Consider the following 22,173-nt stretch of genomic DNA (forward strand, 5'->3'; position numbering starts at 1 on the left):
GTGAATCAATGAAGAAAATGAGGTTTGTTTACATAGAGTAACCCTGGGGAGATTGCCTCAGAGCTTCTGGGACCCTTGCCAATCAGAACCGAGGGTAGGGTTTTGTTCTACTGACCCCGTATGGCAGAAAGGTATTGAAGAGATGTGTGGAATGTTCTACTTAAAGGGGCTTGATGAAGATCTTCTTAAAAACAGAACAGTGAGCTGAAAGCACCAGACAGGCTTGTAAATGGCTGGACCCAAGTCCTCCTACTCCAAGCAGGTGCCTGACCAGACCAGACTTGTGGCTTTGTTCTTTCTTTTGCATTGTTGAAACAGTCACACACTTATACAATGTATTTTGATCATATCCATACACAATTACCTCCTTCTAACTGACCCACCCCACGTCCCTCTCAGCTTCATGATTTCCTTTATTGTTGTTATGATAACCCAGGTCCAGTTAGTGCTTCCCATATGTGCACAGATGTGATTTGAGGCCATGTGTAGGACACACACTGGGGTCTACACAATCATGTCAGTTAACCCAGCATACAACAGTGGCTAGTTGAACAAGGAGATACTGTTTCTTCAAGAGACTGAACAACTAGGTGATATTGTACAGACAGGACTAGTGGAAGGGTGGGCAGTCCCTGGAGAACATTTGAGTGTGCACACACCTCCTTGTCTGTAGTGTGAAGCACAAAGCATCCTGGCAGGACCAAGGAACCACCTTGCGTGTTGTGTGGGAGTCTAACTGGGATCAGACTTGCATGAGAAATACAGGCATCCCTGATACCTGGGGGGTGACTTGGGCTCAGAACTCAGAACCTTTCTGAACACCTGACCACCCACCTCTGCTGTGAGGCCCACATTGGACATTGCATACCAGGTCCTCTGTGAGTGGGGCATACTAAGAACTCAAACAACACAACTCTGCTGTTTTCCTTGTCTTCCCCATGGAGTCGATGATCCACTGTGTGTTTAGTTGGCGGTAAAAATCATCACATCCTGTAAGAAACAGGTGAACTGCAGCTAGGCTGCCCAGATTTAAGGCCACCTCTGTCTTTGTTGAGACGCATTTAAACCCCCTCTGTAGCTTTCAGAAGATGGTTCTTTACAATTGTGATATTCGATACTGACGCCAGCATACATAGAACACCGTGTCCTGATGAGCTCACCCTGAGAGGAGATACCGTGTATTCACACAGCCTTGTACTTTTGCGTCCTCTGAGGATAGCTTAGTCTCGGGTCCTTCATGAATCCTAGGGCAGAGTTAGGTCTGCTGGCATACCACTGGTCTCTGTCTTCTTAGTATTGTGACAGAGTAGAGGCCAGCAGGATGTTTGTGATGACTTCAAATCCCATACCATCTTTGTCCTGACTTAGAAGGTTCAGTGGTGGATTATCACATTCTAAAAAGCCACACGCCCCCATGACGCAATCGACGTGCTCATTTTCCAGGGCTCCAGGTGGACACTGCAAGCAACAACCATGAGTGGGAAGATTGTAAGTCTGTCTGTCCTCATGGTCCTTCTGTTCTGGTCACCACCTCTTTGTATCAGTCCCCTGGCCCCCTTTCTCCCTCCCTTTTATGACATTTTTTTCCAGTAATATTTTCCTCCTCTTTTTTAGGGAAGTATTGAAATTCAGCCAGACCAGATGCAGGTAGGAGAAACCCCTGGGGTCCCTTTCCAAGGCCCACCTGCTTATTGAGACAGCGGTAACGGCCCCTCTCCACTTCCTCTGCAGACTGTGAATGCCATCTTGATTGTCATCATGGTCCCCATCATGGATGCTGTGGTGTACCCTCTCATTGCGAAATGTTTCAATTTCACGTAAGTACCTGCTTGATTGGGGTTGGTGGAGATGCTGTTTGGTTCAGGGTTTTGCAAAGACTCTGCTTCCAGAAGCGTCCACCTAGATCAGCGTTTCTCAACCTATGCATCATGACCTCTTTGGGGATCAAATAACCCTTCACAGGGGTCACCTAAGACCATCAGAAAACAGAGATATTCTTATTATGATTCATAACAGTAGCAATACTATGGTTATGAAGTAGCAACAGAAATCATTTTCTGGTTAGGTGCCACCACCACATGAGGAAATGTATTAAGGGTGGCAGTGTTAGAAGGTTGAAAACCATTGACCTAGAGGGGGGACATTTGTTCACTTTATTTTTGCGGTACTGGGGATTGAATGAAGGAGACTCATACGTGCCAAACAAATGTTCTATTGACGTAGAACCCCAAGCTTCTTTTTCCTTTCTATTTTGAGATCAGGCTAGTTTTAAACTCACTCCGTGGCCCAGGTAGGCCCTGAACTTGCAAACCACCCAGGGAGATGGGCTTACAAGCTGTTCTACAAGGCCTGATCATGGTGAAGACTTTAAAGAAATCAATTTAAGAGAGATCAGATGCATGGGGGATGTCTCATTGGGTAAGAGACCTTGCTGTACAAGCGTGAAGGTCTTTGTTCAGACCCCTAGGACCTATGTCAAAAGCCAGGCGTGGGCAGTATGCACCCACAACTTCAGAGCTGGAGGCAGAGACAGGCAGATCCCTCAAGTGTGTTGGCCAACCAGTTCAGCCAAACATGATAAGCTACATATCACTGAGAGATCCTGCCTCATAGAAATAAGGTGGCCAAGGTCAGAAGACACCTGACAGCCTATGGCCTCCTCATGTGCATCCATGGGCTTGTACAAATCTACTCATTTGCATAATGCACACATACAGTTTTAAAGGGAGATGTTTACATGCAATATTTCTGAAAATGCTCTATTAATGGAAGCCTGAGAAAAGCTGATCATCAAGGCTTTCATTTGTACATATGTGAAGTGTTAGTTGTGACCCCAGGATTTCTAGAAGTTAAATGTGCTAATACAGATAAGGGTTCTATTTGGCCTCATTAGTCTGGCCATGAATAACAACAGGAAAAAACTCAGAGATGGCTCGCTCAGCCATGAGGAATGGTTGCCTCTCAAGCACATGGTCCAGGGCACCCAATACCTGTGATTCCACTCCAGGGGATCTGACACCATCTTCTGGCCTTGAGAGTGTCCTCACATGCGTGTGTACATACACTCAGAGCATAATTAACAAAGCCCAGAGACAGAAATTGGGGTTCAACCTGAAGGTCAGAAAAGCAAAACAACCAGCCAATGGCTCTTACCTCTACTCAGTCCGAAATGGCAATCCTGCCTCCAGGAATCTCAGAATGAGACTGTGTGAGAGCTGCCTCCTCCCATCTTATATTCCTCTCTAGGACTGGGATTAAAGGCATGCACCACTACCACCTGGTTTCTATGGTAAACTAGTGTGGCTACTGGGATTAACGGTGTGTGTCACCACTGCCTGGTCTGTAAAGCTGACCGGTGGGCTTGTTTTACTCTCTGAACTTCAGGCAAGCTTTATTGATTAAAATACAAATGAAAGATCCCTACAGACACTCACAAAACAATGACAGCTCCAGAGGTAGCTATCTTTGCAGCGAAGTGGCTGGGCTGGGAGAGGCTGAGGCTTTCCCCTTGGGGCCCATCTTGGTTTGTCTGGGTGAGACAGGCTGATGTCCACTCTCCTCCTGTCCTCATCAGCTCCCTGAAGAAGATGACAGTAGGGATGTTCCTGGCTTCCATGGCCTTCGTGGCGGCTGCGATTGTGCAGGTGGAAATCGATGTGAGTTTTCTCCTGGACCCCTCGTAAGCTTTCTTTGGGGCTGGAAAGATTCGAGGAGACAAGGGGGCTCTCCCCATAAGCAGTAGGAACTGCTAGGGTGAAGAACAGTGGGAGGGTGCTAGCGGGGAGGAGGGCGCACAGATTGTCCACCAGTTAGCACTGTGGGTTCTGTCCTGGCAGGGCCCAGGAGGTCCTGGACTGATGGGCGGGCTTCATTAGTTGGAAAGACAGCGTGAGTAGCTTCTGTCTATAATACAGTTTCCCTAATGGGAGATGAGTTCACAGAGTTGTTCTGGACTCTTTGACGAGAAGAGGCTTGTCGTTCACAGACAGGCACTTCAGAAACACCTGCACCGTCCTCTTCAGGGAAAAACACATTTTGGATTTTAATATATCTACTAAGGGTTAATGACTAAACCCATCCTAAAACCTGTTGGGTGCACTTTTTCTAAACCAGCCCAATGCTGCCTGCTGGAGATAAGGCTTTAGTTCTAGAGAAAAGGATAACGTGATCCATAAAACTGGAAGAGAGACTCTCTCTCTTCTCTCACACACAGTTTATGGCAGTGAACATTCATAAATAAAAGTTCCCGTCTTAACCATTTCTAAGCACGCGGCTCAGTATATTTCCTTTACTGTGGATCCCGCCCCAAACATACTTCCAGAAATTTCCATCTGCCCAATGAAGCTTCTGTGCCATTCAGAGCTAACGTCTCGATTTGTCTCTCCAAGGCCCACCCCCCACCCCACCCCACCCCCGTCCAGGCACCATTCTACGGTCTATCTCTAGGATTCTGCTCCGAGCATCAAAGGATCATATTTGTTGTGCAATTTCTAATTGGTCTTAATAATAAAAACCCCGGGTCATATATAGGGGTAAATGCTGAAAGATCGGAGAAGCAGAAAATGTCGCTGATTCTTACCTCTACCGAATCCTCAGACCAAATGGGGTATCCTGTCTCTAGGGATCCTCAGACTGAATGCCGTGATTGCCTGTGTCCTCCCACCTTATATTCCTCTCTCCGCCCAACTGTATCCCTTCCTGTCTCCACCTCCCAAGTGCTGGGATTAAAAGCATGTGACTCCCAAGAGCTGGAATTAAGGGTGTGAGCCACCACTGCCTGGCCTCTATGGCTAACTAGTGGCTTAGCCCTGCACTCTGATCTTCAGGCTGGCTTTATTTGTTACAGCACAAAGAAAATATCACCACATATAATCATGGGGCATTCTTCCTTTTGTATTGGCTTCTTTTATAATGCCCTCAAGGTTTACCCTTTTTAGAGGATATAAAAAGATTCCCTTTGTTTTTAGTGCTAAATAATGTTCCATGCCTATGCCAGATGTAACCAGCGGGCTTGTCCAGCTGTTTGCCACGTCTCCCTGGATGCCGCTATAGACGGCAGAGGAGAGTGACTCCCAGACCCAGTGTGACAGTGGCTGTCCAGAAGTCCTCACTGTTGATTTCCTTCTCTCCTAGAAAACTCTTCCCGTCTTCGCTACAGAAAATCAAGTCCAAATTAAATTCTTGAACATAGGAAACAATAACATGAATGTGTATCTTCCTGGAGAGAATGTGACCCTTGACCAAATGTCTCAAGTAAGTGAGAGGCCATGGGGCCTCCTTGTTCGTCACCTCCCCTGACTTGCAACACATTTCAGAGGATCCATTCTTATGGGTCCTCGTATAAACGCCAGAGCCAGTCTAAGATTGGTGCATGCCGATGCCCACGACATACTGCTCTCTAGGCCGGCAGGCCTCTGACTTGAATATGGGCACTCATCACACTGGTACCCTGGAGGAGGCAGACTTGATCTGTAGGCCAGAACTACTGCATTTCTGTAACTTCCCGCATGCTGCTGCTCTAGGAAAGCTGCCCTTGCCATCAGCAGGGAGGTTCTGCGGCTCCAAACTGGGCTGGCAGTGTCCCTGAGGAGACTTTGAACAGTCTCCACAGACAGCTCTTTGTCGTTACAAACCAAGAGTGTGATGCTGGCATTTCACGTGTGGAAGCCAGCGGACGCTCAGCCTCCATGGGGAGGCACACACAATGCTGTATACAGAGGTATATCTGTCCTGGTGTTCACAATGCTGTTGTCGAAACCCTGCTCTTAATGTCATTGCCCTTGAATACTGGTTCCCAGCCTTGAGTCTGGTCACTTGGAGAACCTTGAGGTCCTAACCTCAATGATGTGGGTTCATCTACTCTCATTCCTGGTCCACCATACTTAGAGCAGTGAACTTAGACCTGACAAGCCGATGGCCTTGATGAAGGTGAACTTAGACCTGACAAGCCGATGGCCTTGACGAAGGTGTTGGAAGCTTGACTCCTGGTCATCAGGAAGCCATATTGATGTCACCAGAGCCATTGCTTTTCCTCTGGTCGTTTTTGTGTTTATTTTTGTTTTTGTTTTTCTCAATGTGTATGGGTATTTCGCCTACATATGTACCTGGTGCCCTCAGAGGCCAGAGGAGGGTATCAAAGCCCTTGGAAATGGAATTATACATGGTTGTGATCCACCATATGGATGTTGGGAATCAAACATAGATCCTCTGGAAGAACAACCTCGTAACCGTTGAGCCATCTCTCCATCCCCAGTTCCTGTACTGTTCTTTACATAGTTTTTTTTTTTAATGCCCTGGCAATGCTGAAGTATGCATGGGCAGCCTGTATATGGCAGTTCTGTTGAACTTGTCCATATTGGGTTTCATGGTCTAAATTGATGAGGACAACTGACCAGGTCTCTTCCTCAAGAGGTTACCGGATCTAATTACACCAGATCTCATTATAGACGGTTGTGAGCCACCATGTGGTTGCTGGGAATTGAACTCAGGACCTTTGGAAGAACAGGCAGTGCTCCTAACCACTGAGCCATCTCTCTAGTGCACCATAAATGATTTCACAGAATGAGCTTCCTTAGAGCAAAACAAAATAAAGTGTTTGGTGAATGATATAGTCCCTGTGGCAATACAGAAGAACCGTATGGAAGTGTCTGTGTGGGTGGGAGGCCAAGTGTGAAGCCCCTACAAGGTATTTTGGATGTATATGAACATGGATTGGCATGTAACATGGTATTACAGTGTTCAAATGCAGTGCTGACTCTACCTCCTCCCCCACCTCACCCCCATCTAGACAAAGGGTTTCATGACTTTTGATGCAAACAAGCTGACAAGCATAAACATATCTTCTCCTGGATCTCCAGTCACTGAAATTTTCCCTACGTTTGAGCCAGGCCAACGCTACACCCTTCTAGTATGGGCCCCCAATGGTAACCTTGTGGTAAGTAGGCAATACGTTCAGCTTTCTCTTGGCTATTTGCAATATTAGAGACACAGCTTTCAAGTTTAGATTTTATTCTGTGTTTGAGTATTTTATCTGTATACACTTTATGTGCACCACATGGGTACCTGGTATCTGGGGAAGAGGTCAAACAGGGCATCAGATCCTCTGGAAGTGGAGTTGTGGATAATCGTAAACCACTATGTGGGTGCTGGGAACCAAACCCAGGTCTCTGCAAGAGCAGCAAGTGCTCTCAACCACTGAGTCACCTCTCCAGGCTCAGGACACAACTTTTTATTGGTATGACATTGCTTTATCTACGTAGAGTACTATATTAGCCAATCTTCTTTCTTCAAGAACACAGGTTATTTGACTTCCAGTATAGGATTTGGCTGGTGGATAAGAAGGATTAATATTAATTATGATTTAAAAGGAAAAGTAGGAGCCAGGTGTGGTGGTGCACACCTTTTTCACCAGCTCTAGGAGGCTGGACTGTTAGCAAGACCCTTCTTAGATGGGCATAGTGCCACACACCTCTAATCCAAGCATTCAGGGCAGATACAAGAGGATTTCTTTGACTTCGAGGTCAGTCAAAGTGACACAGAGGGACCCTGACTCAAAAAAGCAAAAATAATAAAAATGTAAAGGTAAATAATGTTTTGCTGTGGTGATGAGTGTGTGCCCACGCTTATGTGTCCACACACTCTTTCGTGTACATGTGAAAACATCCCATGAATACATATGTACATGTATAAATATCGCATGGATACATATGTAATTCTCAGAGACGTTATGAGATAAATCACTTAATGTGTCTTTATTTGTATGAGTCTTTTAAATGTGCCCTTCATTAGAGCAGCCTTACAAAAGTATGGTGTGCATACCAAATACAAGGAAGAAAATAATTATGGAATATTTGTTGACAAAATACAGACATGTCATTTGGTATATGAATTGTAAAGATGTAGTTGAACAAAATAAACTTCAGTCAGTCTGAAGGGAATTTGAATAAAAACATACAAAAAACTCGATGTGCAATTAATGCAGTTGGCCATCTGCTTAATCAGGAAGCTGTTGAGGGGCTCGTTCTATCAGGGGAGTGTCCAGCCTGTGGCCCGCAGGCAGCACACACTCCAGGGTATCTCTGAGCGTGGCCCAGCACAAATGTGCGAACTTAAAGCCTTAGAAGAGTCGTTTTGCAATGATTTCCCTAATTCATCTGCACGACTCTCACACATGAACTTTGTGTTGACAACACAGTGTTGAAATGTCCAAAGGTTGGACAGTCTGAATTGTTGGAGAGTCATGCTCTTTGGAACCACTGACAGTCAGGGATCAATAACAGCAGAAGCATGTGTTAGTCTGGTGGGAACGCAGGGATGAAGAAAGGGAACCCTTATCTCCTAGGACAAGGGCCAATATCATGAACTCAAAGTCTGAAGCGTTAGTGTGAATTGATTCTAATGGGCTAAATATTAGGAAATCATTTTATTGTTTTATTTATGTATGTGTGTATGAGTGTGTGTGTTGTATGTGTAATGAGTCTTTTTCTGACCCACCAATCAGCTCCCAAATAACAACACAGAGACTTACATTAATTATGAAAGTTCAGCCTTTAGTTTAGGCTTGTCTCAACTAGCTCTTTAGCTTAAGTTAACTCATTTATATTAACCTACATTCTGCCACATGACCTTAACTCTCTTTCATCTTGCACTTCTGCTTGTTCAATGTCTTCTCCTGTCCCCACCTTTCTTCTTCCCCACATCCTCTCTGCCCCAGAAATCTGCCTAGCTATTGGCCATTTAGCTTTTTATTAAACCAACCAAAGTGACACATCTTCACAGTGTACAAAAAGATTATTCCACAATCTATGTGTTTGTGTATATATGTGTGTATGCATATGTATTTGTGTGTGTTGTGTTATGTGTGTATATGTATGTGTGTTGTATATATGTATATGCATGTGTGTTGTATATATGTGTGAATGTGTGTTCGTGTCTATATGTCTGTATATGTTTATGTGTGTATGTTTACGTGTATGTGTTTATTCTTGTGTATGTATGTGTGTATATCTGTATATATGTGTGTGTTGTGTGTATGTGTGTGCACATGCACATGATGGCACATAAGAGAGCAGAGTATGCCTGCCACAGTGTGTGTAAAGGCATGAGAGCACAGCTGTGGCCTGAGTACATGGCTTCCAGGAGGTGAACTCAGAGAGACAGGCTTGCACAGCAAGGCCTTTACACACTAACCATCTCACTGGCTCAGGAATATTTTTATATTATTTTTTTCTCTCTCTTAGGTGAAAGATGGGCTTAACCAGAAGCCAGAAAAAGGAGAAAATGGAATCAGGTATGGAGATTTCTTCTGAAACTGTGTTTTCAGCTTCTAGCAGAGCTTGGCACATTTCCATAATCAAAGCTAGTTATAACACGGGCATGGTAGTGCTCCATCTACAAGAGAGCCGGCTGCTTCAGCCAACACAATCCATCATCTTAATAAACGAGAGCAGAAAGTCCACTTAGCTTGTCAACTGATGTAGAAAATCAATCTGGCAGAATTTATGATTCATTCATCTCATACACACATTCTCTCTTACACACCACTCACACACATATACACACTCACATGCATACACTCTCACACACACATTCTCTCTCACACACTCTCACATACACATACTCTCACACACACACTCTCTCACACACATACTCACACACACTCATACACATTCTCTTACACACACACGCTCACACACACACATACTCTCATACACACTCACACACACATTCTCTCTTACACACACTCTCTCACACACATATACTCACACACACACTCATACACATTCTCTCTCTTACACACACTCACATGCTCACACACACTCACACATATTCTCTCTCTTACACACACTCATGCTCACACACATACATACACTCTCTCACACACTCACACACTTACACACACTCACACACACATACTCACACTCACATACATACTCTCACACACACACGCTCACACACAGATCTGCTCTGTGGTTTATATTTGGCTCTGAACTGGAAGCTCCTGTGGGGGTTCATTTTGTCCTCAGAGCATTTCCATTGCTTTGATTCCTCAGAAACGGCCCTAACACTGGAAACCTTGGACAATGGAGATTATGGTATTTAGGCTATTTGTTTATGTGTATATTTGTATGTACATATGTATTCATTTATTTATGTGAATGTGTGTGTGTGGTGTGGAGGCCAGAGGGCAACTTTCAGGAGCTGTCTCCATCTTACACCCACGTGGGTCCTGGGGACCAATCTCAGGCCGTCAGGTCTGAGAGCAGACGCCTTCACCCACTGAGTCATCACCTGCCAGTCTCTTTAAATCTTAGCTTATTTATTTAGTGTGCATGTGTTGGGGGGCATGCGTGTGCCACGTGCACGTGTCAGAGGACAGCTGTAGGAGTCAGTTTTCTCCTTTCACTGGTAGACTCCAGGAATCAAACTCAAGTTGGCAGCTCACTAGTACAAGGTGTTTAAAAGCTTGTGTGTGTGTCTGTGTGTGTGCGTGCACACATTTACTGGAAGTCAGCTGTTCACGAGTATAACTGAAGTTTTTAAAAGCTTGTGTATATGTGAGCACACACCAGAAGTCAACTGATCACTAATATAACTGAAGTGCCTAAAAGCTTGTGTGTCTGCGTGTGTGCATGCACACACTTACTGGAAGTCAGCTGATCATGAGTTTTAAAACATACGCACACACTTACCAGAAGCCAACCCTCGTGTGGTCTTCACGGGTGTCCACATTGTTTTTTGGGCAGAGCCCCTGGCTGGTACCTGGGATGCACCAGAAAGGCTGGCTGGCCAGTGACCCCAGCCTCTGCCTCCAAAGCTTCAAGTGTGCTGAGAGTTGAACTTGGAGCCTCCTGCTTTAGAGGCAGGCACTCAGCTGACTGAGCTACCTCTTCAGCCCCTAAAAGATTAATATAAACAGTGTCTTTGTGTGTAGTCTACGTGATGAGGTTGTAAATATAAAAATATCTTCAATGGAGTCTTGAATAAGAGAGATGCATAGCATTAGCAACATGCTGGCCCCTCCCACCCACGTGTGTGGTACTAGACAAATCACTTTTCTGTTAATAAGTGGCCCCTCCCACCCACTTGCGTGATAATAGACAAATCACTTTTCTGTTACCTGGCAACAGGACTGATGGTTTCCATGGTGCCCTGGAGGCAATATGGAAGGTTCTAGAATACTAGGAAAGGTTTGATAAGCAGAATGGCTCCATGAAATCAGACTTTCTGACTAATACATAAATTAAAGAAAGGAGACACAAAATTTCAAGCAAATGAGGTTTTATATTACACCATCAGCACATTGTGAAATTTAAATTGTCATGTTTTAAATAAATTGGCAAGAATTCATGCAAAAGTTGGGTGAGGGGCTGGAGAAAGAGTTCTCAGTCCAGAGCACACAGCTGGCAGTCCACAACCTCCCGTGGCTCCGACTTCAGGTGATCAGACATCCTCTCTGCCTCCGCTGACATCCACATGCACGTGTCACACACCCAAGGGCCACATACATAGACAGAAACAAAAAGTAAAAATAAATCTTTTCAAAATTGGTTGAGAATTTAATATTTTTTCCTCCTGCATTTTCACTAGATGTTGCTATATATTACATATTCATAACCAATGTGTTTCTTAGCATGCTTTTAAACATATAATAATATAAAAGTTATTGTCACCAGCATATATTGCTCTATAGTAATGCTACCAATAATACTATGTAACGTGTATAACTTTACTATTACATATTGACATCTGCGCCCCTTATCTGTTCCCTTGACCACACACTGGCCTTCCGTTGCTTAGATCTCTAGTCCAGGAAATTCAGCTCCTTCTCAGTCTCTTAAAACATAATCATAATCAGTATCCTCACCTCATTCTTCATGTGGATATAGTTTCTCTATGGAAGTAGTCCTTAAATTTTTATTATTTTTAATAAAAAATATTGTGATCCTATATCCACTATATATGAATATAGTATCCATGGGGCTGGAGGGGGCTCAGCAGTTAAGACGAGGTACCACTCTTGCAGAAGATCCCAGTTTGATGACCAGAACCCAATCCAGCATTTTACACCTGCCTGTAACTCCAGTTCCAAGGTATCTGATATCCTCTTCTGGTCTCTGAGGGCACCTGCATGCAAAACACACACACACACACACACACACACATTAAATATTGATATGGATTTTATAAAAATTTTTTTGGCCAGGTGGTGGTGGTGCACTCGGGAGGCAGAGGCAGGCAGATATTTGTGAGTTTGAAGCCAACCTAATCTGCAGAATGAGTTCCAGGATATCTAGGGCTGTTACACAGAGAAACCGTGTCTCAAAAAATTATTTGTGTGTGTGTATATATAATTTATATATACAAATAATTATATAACTATAAATATATATATACTATTCTATGAAATAAATGTCATGAAGCTGGTGAAACTGGGCCATATATTTTAGAGATACAGTGGTTAAGTTGTTCTTTATAGTATTTAGATGGCCATCATTACTTCTTGTTCTATGTATTGAACAATCTGCTATAGTCTGTCACCTAACTATTTGGTGGGCAAAACAAACAACTAACTCCCTTGGGGAAGCACCATGCTCATACATAGGGCAGTATAAGAATCTCAGGGTTTTCGGCAGCATAGAGTCTCTAGCCTATGTTATGGTTACATCTGTAACCGTCTGTTCTCGATGCAACATCCTGTACGGACCTAGGAAGGCAAGTAGCTCACCTGCTTCCTCCTGAGGTTTAGCAAGGGCAACAATGTCAAGGCTGATGGATATGTAGGGGCATTCATTAACTAGGCATGGAAACAGGGACAGGTTCCCTTACTTTCTAGAAGACAGCCAGGCTTTGTTGGTGCTGCTTTCATGGAAACTTTCAGAGTTCAACATGTGAAGGACCAAATAAATATAATCATTGCTGGGAGGGCATTCTCATGAATGGGTGGGCAGAGACAACCGTAAGATAGCTAACTTCCTGCCTCTAGACCCCAGGAATTTTCTGTATGCATCTCTAAATCCCTTCACAAAGGAACATAGCCTAACATGGGGTCCCAGACTTGGGACAGAGAAGAAATCATTCCATGGTTTGGTTATGCAACAGATGGCTTTCTGTTCCAGATTTGTCAATACCCTTAACGAGCCGCTAACCATCACGATGAGTGGGAAAGTGTACGCAGACATCGCCAGTAACAATGTCAGCAACTACCAGTTTTTTCCTTCTGGCGTGTAAGTACCTTTTCTGGGCAACTTGTTTCCAAATTCAAGGTTGCTTAGTATTTTTCTTTAAAAAAAAAAAAAGAAAGAAATGAAGGAAGGAAGGAAGGAAGGAAGGAAGGAAGGAAGGAAGGAAGGAAGGAAGAAAAGAAAGGATACTCTAATACCAAGAACTGTAACCTCTGTTTTCTTTCTTTTAATAGAAAAGAATACACAATAAACGCCACAGAGCTTGCACCGAACTGTCCAAGCGACTTTAAATCCTCCAGCCTTGACTTCGGCAGTGCCTACACCTATGTGATCACAAGGGCGGTTAGTAGCTCCTTCCACCACAGCAGATAGCCCGTTCATCCTCCTCACAGACACTCAGGATGTGCTCACGATTAACAAGAGGAATTAGGATCTGTAAATGGGCTTAGAACTAGTTCAAGTCACCACTAATTCTTTTTTTTGATTGTGCAAGAGTATGTGTGCACACATGCACGTGTGTGTGTGTGCATGCATGTGTGTGTGTGTGTGTGTGTGTGTGGTGTGTGTGTGCACGCGCGCATAGGTACAACCTTTAGGAATCCATTCTCTCTTTCCACTGTGTGAGTTGCAGGGTTCAAACTCAGGTCATTAGGTTTGATGGCAAGCCCCTTTCCCCACTAGTCCACCACTGGTCTCTAACTTATTGTTGACTTTAGTTGACCCAGCAGACTTAGTTACACAGTAGCTAAACGTTCCTTCCAACCAGTATTTGATGCTTCCTTATGGACTGTTGACTTTAGGGGGCACGGTTTTAACTGACTGGCTTCCAACATTGCATTTAAAATGGGCACTGGCTTTATAAGGTGTGAGATTTAACCTTAGAAGGTCAACTCAATTTGTCTGTACGAACTGATGTTAGTCTAAACGGTGCCCTTCTCAACCACCTGCTTGTTGCTTTGGTGGTCTAGAATGACGGCTGCCTGGAAGTGAAGGAATTTGAAGACATCCCGCCCAACACGGTGAACATGGCGCTACAGATCCCGCAGTACTTCCTCCTCACCTGTGGCGAAGTGGTCTTCTCCGTCACGGGACTGGAGTTCTCCTATTCCCAGGTCCTTGTTTCTTCCTCCCCTCTGCTGCCTGCTGACCTCACAAAACTGCTGCGGGAACTTGATTTGAATCTGGGATGTCCGCATGCTTAGAGCCTCTTTTGTTTGTTGGTTGTGTAATACTGGATCTTAGTATGTAGCTCAGTTGATGAGAGTCTTTTCTAGCACGCATGCAACCATGGGTTCAAACCCCAGCACTGTCTGAAACCAGGTATGATGGTGTCCTCCTGTAATCCCTGCCCTGGGGAGGTACAGGCAGGGAGGTCCAAACTTCAAGATCATCCTTGGCTATATAGGAAGTCTGAGGTCAGCAGAGATATATAGCACCCTACCTCAGAAAAATACTACTTTTAATTTTTTTTTTTTTTTTTTTTTGCTTCTAAGTATATTTGGCTAAAGTCTTATTTCGGATTTCTATTGTTGTGAAGAGACACCACGACCACGGCAACTCTTATAAAGGAAAACATTTCACTGAGGTGGCGGCTTACAGTTTCAGGGGTTCAGTCCATTATCATCATAATGGGGAGCCTGGCGTTGGTAGTGTGACAGCATGCAGGCAGACCTGGTGCTGGAGAGGAGCTGAGAATTCTGTCCACAGCTTGATCTGGCAACAGGAAGTGAACTGAACTAAGCGTAGCTTGAGCATAGGAGACCTCATAGCCCCTCCCTCCCCCCAGTGACACACTCCTCCAGCAAAGCCACAGTCACTCCAACAAAGCCATACCTCCTAATTTTGCCGCTCCCTATGAGGGGCCAATTACATTCAAACCACCACAGCTAATTAAACAAATTTTATTAGTACCCTAATTGGAGCTTAATATCTAAATATTTGTTGAAACTGCAGTCAAAGCCATTCCAACCTAGCATCTTTTCCTTCAGTATTCGTGATAGCCAGCATGGGCAGGTCACCCCTTTCTGGGATGACCACACTGTCTGACAAACGCCATGTCTGTGACATAGTTGTCAAGAACATGAGGAAGGACATGGCAGAAGGCTAAGTTTGCAGCCCAGAGAGTAGTCCCCTTTGGGGGAGAACATGCCTAGAAGTCTGTGAGCAAAGGCCGTCCACTATAGATCTGCTGTTACTAAGACACTTGTGTGTGGAGAGAGGCCTCTCCTCAGGAGGGATTTTGTGCCTCATCACATAAGCGATGCCCTCCTTATAGTAACATGACCTTGACCTACTTATACACATATTTATATTTAGAACAGGGCCGTGCTATGTAGCCAAGGGTGTCCTCAAATTCATGGTTTTCCTGCCTCAGCCTCCCAGGTGCTGGGTTATAGGTGTGAGATACTACACCTACTAAACCTGACTTCTAACCTGCCCATCCAGGATGCTGGGTGAAGGGAGGAGTGGGTGGGGCTCTTCTGGTCTGAAGCAGGACTCGGGTCCTAATCCATTCTGCTTTGGTCCCCCAGGCTCCTTCTAACATGAAGGCGGTGCTTCAGGCAGGCTGGCTTTTAACTGTAGCGGTTGGCAATATCATTGTGCTCATTGTGGCAGGGGCTGGTCACTTCGAGAAACAGGTATGAGGGGAAAGAAGGTTGGGTATGCCTATTTTTTTTCCTGTCTTTTTTGAGACCAGGTCTTACGTACACCACAAGGTGGCTTCAAACTTGCTGTGTAACTGAAGCTGACTTTGAACTTCCTGGCTATTAGTGGTTATCACCATGACCCTCCCTAGCTATCTATAAATAAGTATCCATTAGAGTCAATGGCTGAATGACATTACCAGGTCCGTTCGCTGCAGCTGCCGCACTGGTGCTGGGCAGACTCGCTGCTGACTCTTGTTGCTTGGAAACCGACACCAGATTAACCTGCCTGCTGGGGTCTACTATAAAAGGAAACACTCATTATCAATTCTGTGAATTCAACTCAAGAGCCCTAAACTAGACATGTGGACTAGGAGTGTAGCTCCACACAGTAAAGCACTTGCCTAGCATGCACAAGGCTCCAGGTTCTAGTCCCAGCATTGGTAAAAATAGTAAAGAAAACCAGAGTCCTTGTGCAGAGACGTCACAACAACTTAAAGGCATTCTTTCAATAGTTATACCTTCCCATTTAGAGTACAATGAAACACAGGCTTGTCTGATGCTCATAGTGTTTGCTCAGCTTGGTTGCCCACAAGGGCTACATTGTTTCCTTGGTGGGAATGGCCATAGGGCTTCATGCTTGGTCATTGCTGGTTCTCATCCCTCTGGCACCTGCCATAAACCTGAAGCATTTCAGAAAATTGCTGGGCAGTGGTGACACACACCTTTAATCCTAACCCTCGGAAGGCAGGGCCAGGCAGATATCTGCAAGTCTCAGAGGTCTGCAGAGCAAGTTCCAGGGCAGCCAGAGTTGCACAGAGAAACCCTGTCTCAAAAAATCCAACAACAACAACAACAAAAAAATCAGAAAATTTCTCTCATCTTCCCAAAAGATTTGCACACCCCATGTTAGTAGGAAAATGTCCCCTGTTTTTTGAACATTTGAGAAAACCCAGTGTGTCTCTGCTGGATACCCCGCTTTTTCTAGCTGTTTGATTTAAGGTGTCTTCCACCCAGAAGTAGCAAGGAGATGGGCATAGAGCACCATGTTAACGTGACCTGTGGTTTGTTTCTTTGTTTCCTTGCTCCAACGCTGGTCCTCCCAAGTGGGCCGAGTACGTTCTGTTCGCCTCCTTGCTCCTGGTCGTCTGTGTGATATTCGCCATCATGGCTCGATTCTACACCTACGTCAACCCCGCAGAGATCGAAGCACAGTTGGATGAGGAAGAAAAGAAAAGGAGCATAGGAAAGGACAACCCCCTCTCCACACTGGAACCTGATTCACAGACAAAAATGTGAAGGTCAGGAGGCAAGGGAGTCACACGGAGTTTACGGGGCACCCCGACCTCTGCCCTTGCAGAGCCTTTGATGCAGAAGACTTCAGAATCGTGAACCAAAATATTAACTAATAACAAAGCTGTTTTCTAAGCTGCCAGCGGGAGCCTTTTAATCTTTTTTAAAATTTTTTTTATTTTTATTGTTTTTGGTTTTTTAAGACAGAGTTTCTCTTTGAACAGCCCTGGCTGTCCTGGAACTTATTTTGTAGAGCAGGCTGGCCTTGAACTCAGAGATCCACCTGCCTTGGCGTGCATGACCACCGCCTGGTTTTATTTAAAGCACACACTTTATTTTTTTCTAACACTGGGCCATGCCTTGCATTTCTGCCACAGAAGTGAACTGAGTTCAGACTAACTTAATTTTGAAAAGGTAACCATCCTGTGTTATTTCTAACGCTTTTATGAAAACAATGTTGAGTTTACAGAGGGCTTTTTGAAAAAAAAATAGAAGATAGTGAGTGTCAGCAGTTTGAGGTGAAAACTATGCCTTAGGTTTTGTTCGTTTGTTTTTCTAGTTTCTTTGCCTTTCCTTTTTAAATTATGTGTCACTCAAAAGACCGCCCAGTGAAGCATAGTCATGAGCTGTGAAATATCACTGGTATGGAATAAATTCTTGTTCTTAAGGATATGTGTTTGTGTGTCTTCTCTGGCCATACTACTTAGTACATGCTCGTTAAGATGTCCTCAGAAGTTAATAAACACATTAACAAATGCAATACCCACATAGGGGAACCCCAGGGACATGAAACACCAAAGTTTATTTCTTCTGTGTTGTAGGAGGCTGCTTGTTTGTTTCCAGCTGAATGATCACACAGAAACCATATTATTTAAACCACTATTGCTTGGCCAATAGCTTAAGCATATTTCTGGCTAACTCTTATATCCTAAACTAACCCATCTCCATTAATCTGTGTATCGCCACATGGCTGTGGCTTACCAGCAAGGTTCCAGCTGACAGCTCGCATCTTTCCACTCTGGTTATACATCTCATTGTGTTTTTCTTGAATTGATAAATATTCTGTACTTAAAGTAGAGGTTCCTTCTAAGATATTATGCACACCTACTGCCTAATTCATCCTACAGATATTTGGTGCATTTTTTTTTTTGCTTTTTTTATTCCCAAGACAGAATTTCTCTGTGCAGCCCTGGGTGTTCCAGAACTTGCTCTGTGGACCAGGCTGGCCTTGAACTCACAAAGATCCGCTTGCCTCTGCCTCCTGAGTGCTGAGACTAAAGGTGAGCACCAACATCACCCAGCTTATTTGTTTGCTTTAAGCTCCCACTCTTTTCTTTATGGGCGTGTCTTTTTTATTGGTATTGTGTCTGCATCTGTGTGTGTCTGCCATGTGTGTCTGTTGTGTATCTGCCTGCCATGTGTCTGTATGCCTGTATGACTGCATGTGTGTATATCTGCTGAATCTATGTGTGTGTGTGTCTGTCTATCTGCCTGCAATGTGTATGTACATCTTTGTGTCTGCTGTGTGTGTGTGCTGTGTGTGTCTGCCATGTGTCTATGTCTGTATGACATGTGTGTGTCTGCTGTGTCTGTGTGTCTGTCTGCCTACCTGCCACATGTATGTCTTTGTGTCTGCCGTGTGTGTGTATGTGTGTATGTTTTTGTGTCTGCCGTGTGTGTGTGTGTGTGTGTGTGTCTGCCATGTGAGTATGAGTAACCTTAGCCAGGCAAGGATCTCATTGGAGCTGGAGTGACAGGCAGTTATAACCACAACACAGAAGCTAGGAACTGAGCAGGGATCCTCTGAGCAGACAGTGCTCTCACCAGCTAAGCCACCTCTTCAGCCCAGTTGTTTGTTTTGAGAGAGGGTCTCATATATCCAGGACTGGCCTCAAGCTTGCTGTGTAACTGAAGATCTTGAATATCTGATCCTCCTGTCTCCACTGCCCAAACCCTGGAATTATAGGTATGTGTCACAATGCCCAAATTTAGTTGGTTCTGTGGACAGAACCCAGGGCTTTCTGTGTGGTAGATAAGTGTTCCATCAACTGATTTTCATCCCTAATCTACTACATGGAATGGAGCTATAGTTTAATAATCCTTGATGCCAAGCCCAGGATGCCTAGCTTGTATTCCTGTACAAACAGGCCACAGTTCTTAGACTTCATGCAGGACATACAGGAAAGTGACCGTTAAACTTTGCCAAGATAAGGTAGAACAGTCCTTAAAGTTTCTTGCTTCACAGAAGAGTCTCCCAGATGTCCTAGGCCTGTAGGCTGAAGATGGATGCCCTAACATTGCAGAGGAACTTTGAGTGGCTGTCCAGGCAGTCAGATGTCTCTGTTGTTAGGTATATCCTTCTGGGGTCTTTGATGGAATTAAAGACTAAATAGAGTTATAGTTTTCCTTAGTCATGATAGAAAGTAAATCAGGTATAAAACTTTGGACTCATTAAAATAAGATAATGGAGAATTTTCTCTAAATTTGCTAAATACAAATGGACTGAATCTTCTAAATGTAATTCTTACTTGCTATTTGTTTTTATTGTATAAAGTTTATGTTAAAGTTAAAAACCTTTTCTTTTTATTTAGACTAAAGGGGGAAATGTTGTAGAATGTTAGTTGGAGATGTGTTACATTTGTTTATGCTGGGGAACATGTTTAGTGATGCAAAGATGTGTTGCATCCTTTTATGTTGTGTTTGTTTAACTCTGTGAAGCTGTGTTACTTTGCCTGCCTAAACCACCTGATTGGCACAATAAAGAGCTGAAGAGCCAATAACTAGCCAGGAGAGCAGTATAGGTGGGGCTGGCAGAGAGAATAAATAGAAGGAGAAATCTGGGAAGAGAAGATTGAGAAACAAGAAAAGGAAGAGGAGAGGAGGACACCAGAAACCAGCCACCCAGATACACAGCAAGCCACAGAGTAAGAAGTAAAGAATATAAAATAAAGATAAAAGCCCAGAGGCAAAAGGTAGACAGGATAAGTTTCAATTAAGGAAAACTGGCTAGAAATAAGCCAAGGTAAGGCTGAGCCTTCATAAGAAAGAGTAAGACTATTTATTTATTTGGAACTGGGTATCAAGGCTCCCAAAGAATAAAGAGAAAATAAAAACCAACTCCACACTCCAGCCCCTCTTCCTCCATTTCCACACCACTCCTTGCAAGAGTTTTGCTGATCTTGCTCCCTGACAGGTGTTGGTTTCCCAGCTTTCTTGCTCGGTTCTGGGAGCACCGTGTTCACCGTCTCCACCACCTACTGATCTTCCCCTAAGTGGGGCCTTCTGACTTCTCAGGCCTAGCTTTTTGCGTCTCTCGGCTCGTTCCTTGGACTTCAAATGCACCTGGCAACAACCCTAGTATGAAAGCCTAGACTCGAGGGGACACTAATTCTGCCGCTCTGACTTCACCTGGCCCTTCTCTCTTCCTGCTGCCTTTCTCTAAATTCCATGCTGATTGGCAATACCCCAATCAGTGCGCCATCCAACTGTGTAAGTGCTGTTCTGCATGGGGAGGGAAACGCTAGAACAAACCTTACGCTTTATCCCTAAAGTCCAGGACACTGTCAGTAGTTGATCCCTTTCCATTGCCTTGGTCCCGTGCTGTGTGTTTTGTTTGTTTTCGTTTTGCAGATGAAATTTGTCTCTGGGGGCTAAGTATCTTCAAGTCAGTTTTAAATTTTAAAAATGCTTGAGAAATGCTTGACTATTGTTGGCTATTTTAACCATTATGGACTCTGCAAAAAAAAATCATATTCTCACGTTATGACAACTGACAGATGCTGAACACACATGGAACGCTGGGCATGTGCAGACTGTCTCTGGACTCAGCAGTCTCCTGAATCACCCGCAAGTGTGGAATCCAGCCACTGTCCTGCAGTGGGAAAAGCGAGTGGCCCACTCAAGGCCGTCCCCACAGCCTGGCTCTCCAGCTGCCAGCCCCACATCTGCTACCAGGTTTAACCTACTGTAAGGCAGGCGTCAATCTTAATCCTGTTAACAATAAGGAAGGTCTCACAACCTTCATTTTGGAGATAAAGAAACTTGAGGAAGAGGGCTGGAGAGAAGCTAGTCATTTAAATCATTTGCTGCTCTTGCAGAGGACCCAGGGTTGATCCCAGTGCGGTTCAGGCATCTCTAACTCCAGTTCCAGGTAGTCTGACGCCCTCTTCTGGCCTCTGAAGGCCGGTGCACACATGCACTTACAGGTAAACTGCTCACACATGTAAAATAAATCTAAACACACACACACACACACACCACATTGTTTTAAACTGGGGAAGAGCAAACTTGCCTAATGACTGAGCCAAGATTTGAATTCAAGTATAACTGAGTCTTTTCCCAGGAGGCTCCAGCACCTGTCGCTTACCACAACCTGCCTGACCTTGAGGTTATTGCAGCTCTGACTCATAACACAGTAAACTCTATGGTTAAGGTTGTGGAAACGGAATCAGGGCAAGGCAGTGTGGATGACGGGGCCCTAGGGACTGATGTTCACCACCAGCTCCCTGGGATGGACACCCACATCCGCCTCGATGGCCTTCTGTGGGGATGCAAGACTGGAATGCTGGCTCAAAGGACTAATCAAGGAGGCAGGACGACCTTGACCGGCTCAGAGGCGGCTGGGGCTCTCCTTAGGCTGCTCTGCAGACACTAACTTCCTCCCCTCGAGCCTGATTGGAGACACTCATCGCCAAGAGAGGTCATGAAGGTAAACTCTGGCCTCACCATGAAGAAGGCAGTGGCGGAGAGGTGAGCTGGGGAGCAGGGCACAGGGACCCAGATGTGGGACCCGTGGGACCCAGATGTGGGACCCGTGAGACCACAGGAGGGGAATGGCAGTGTCAGTGTGGCTGGATCCCGTGCCTACCCGCGCAGATTCTTACAACTGTGGTGGGATACACAGGAAGTAGAACTAGTCCTTTTTAAGGGTCCAGAACCATGGCAGAAGTCACACAAACACAATTGTGCAACCGTCCCCTCCATGAGTCGTCAAGACACTTTTCCCTGCAGAACTGAAACCCTGTGTTCACTGAATCCTTCCCCCCCCCCCC

At 44.7% G+C, this 22,173-nt stretch overlaps 1 protein-coding gene across 1 annotated transcript in view; it reads left to right on the forward strand.

Annotated features, from left to right (window-relative positions):
* The window catches only part of Slc15a1 (solute carrier family 15 member 1), a 38,144-nt gene extending 20,350 nt beyond the window's left edge, over positions 1–17,794 (forward strand). The window contains exons 12-23 of the mRNA XM_038310150.1: positions 1,444–1,488; positions 1,615–1,647; positions 1,732–1,817; positions 3,575–3,656; positions 5,134–5,253; positions 6,788–6,934; positions 9,240–9,289; positions 13,119–13,226; positions 13,418–13,526; positions 14,153–14,296; positions 15,716–15,823; positions 16,937–17,794. Of these exons, the coding sequence (XP_038166078.1) occupies positions 1,444–1,488; positions 1,615–1,647; positions 1,732–1,817; positions 3,575–3,656; positions 5,134–5,253; positions 6,788–6,934; positions 9,240–9,289; positions 13,119–13,226; positions 13,418–13,526; positions 14,153–14,296; positions 15,716–15,823; positions 16,937–17,128 (1,224 nt within the window). The 3' untranslated portion in view covers positions 17,129–17,794. The remainder of the gene's footprint in view (positions 1–1,443; positions 1,489–1,614; positions 1,648–1,731; positions 1,818–3,574; positions 3,657–5,133; positions 5,254–6,787; positions 6,935–9,239; positions 9,290–13,118; positions 13,227–13,417; positions 13,527–14,152; positions 14,297–15,715; positions 15,824–16,936) is intronic.
* Positions 17,795–22,173: the final 4,379 nt, after the last annotated feature.

Source organism: Arvicola amphibius, chromosome 13, assembly GCF_903992535.2.
Source record: "Arvicola amphibius chromosome 13, mArvAmp1.2, whole genome shotgun sequence".
NCBI classification, from domain to species: Eukaryota; Metazoa; Chordata; class Mammalia; order Rodentia; family Cricetidae; genus Arvicola; species Arvicola amphibius.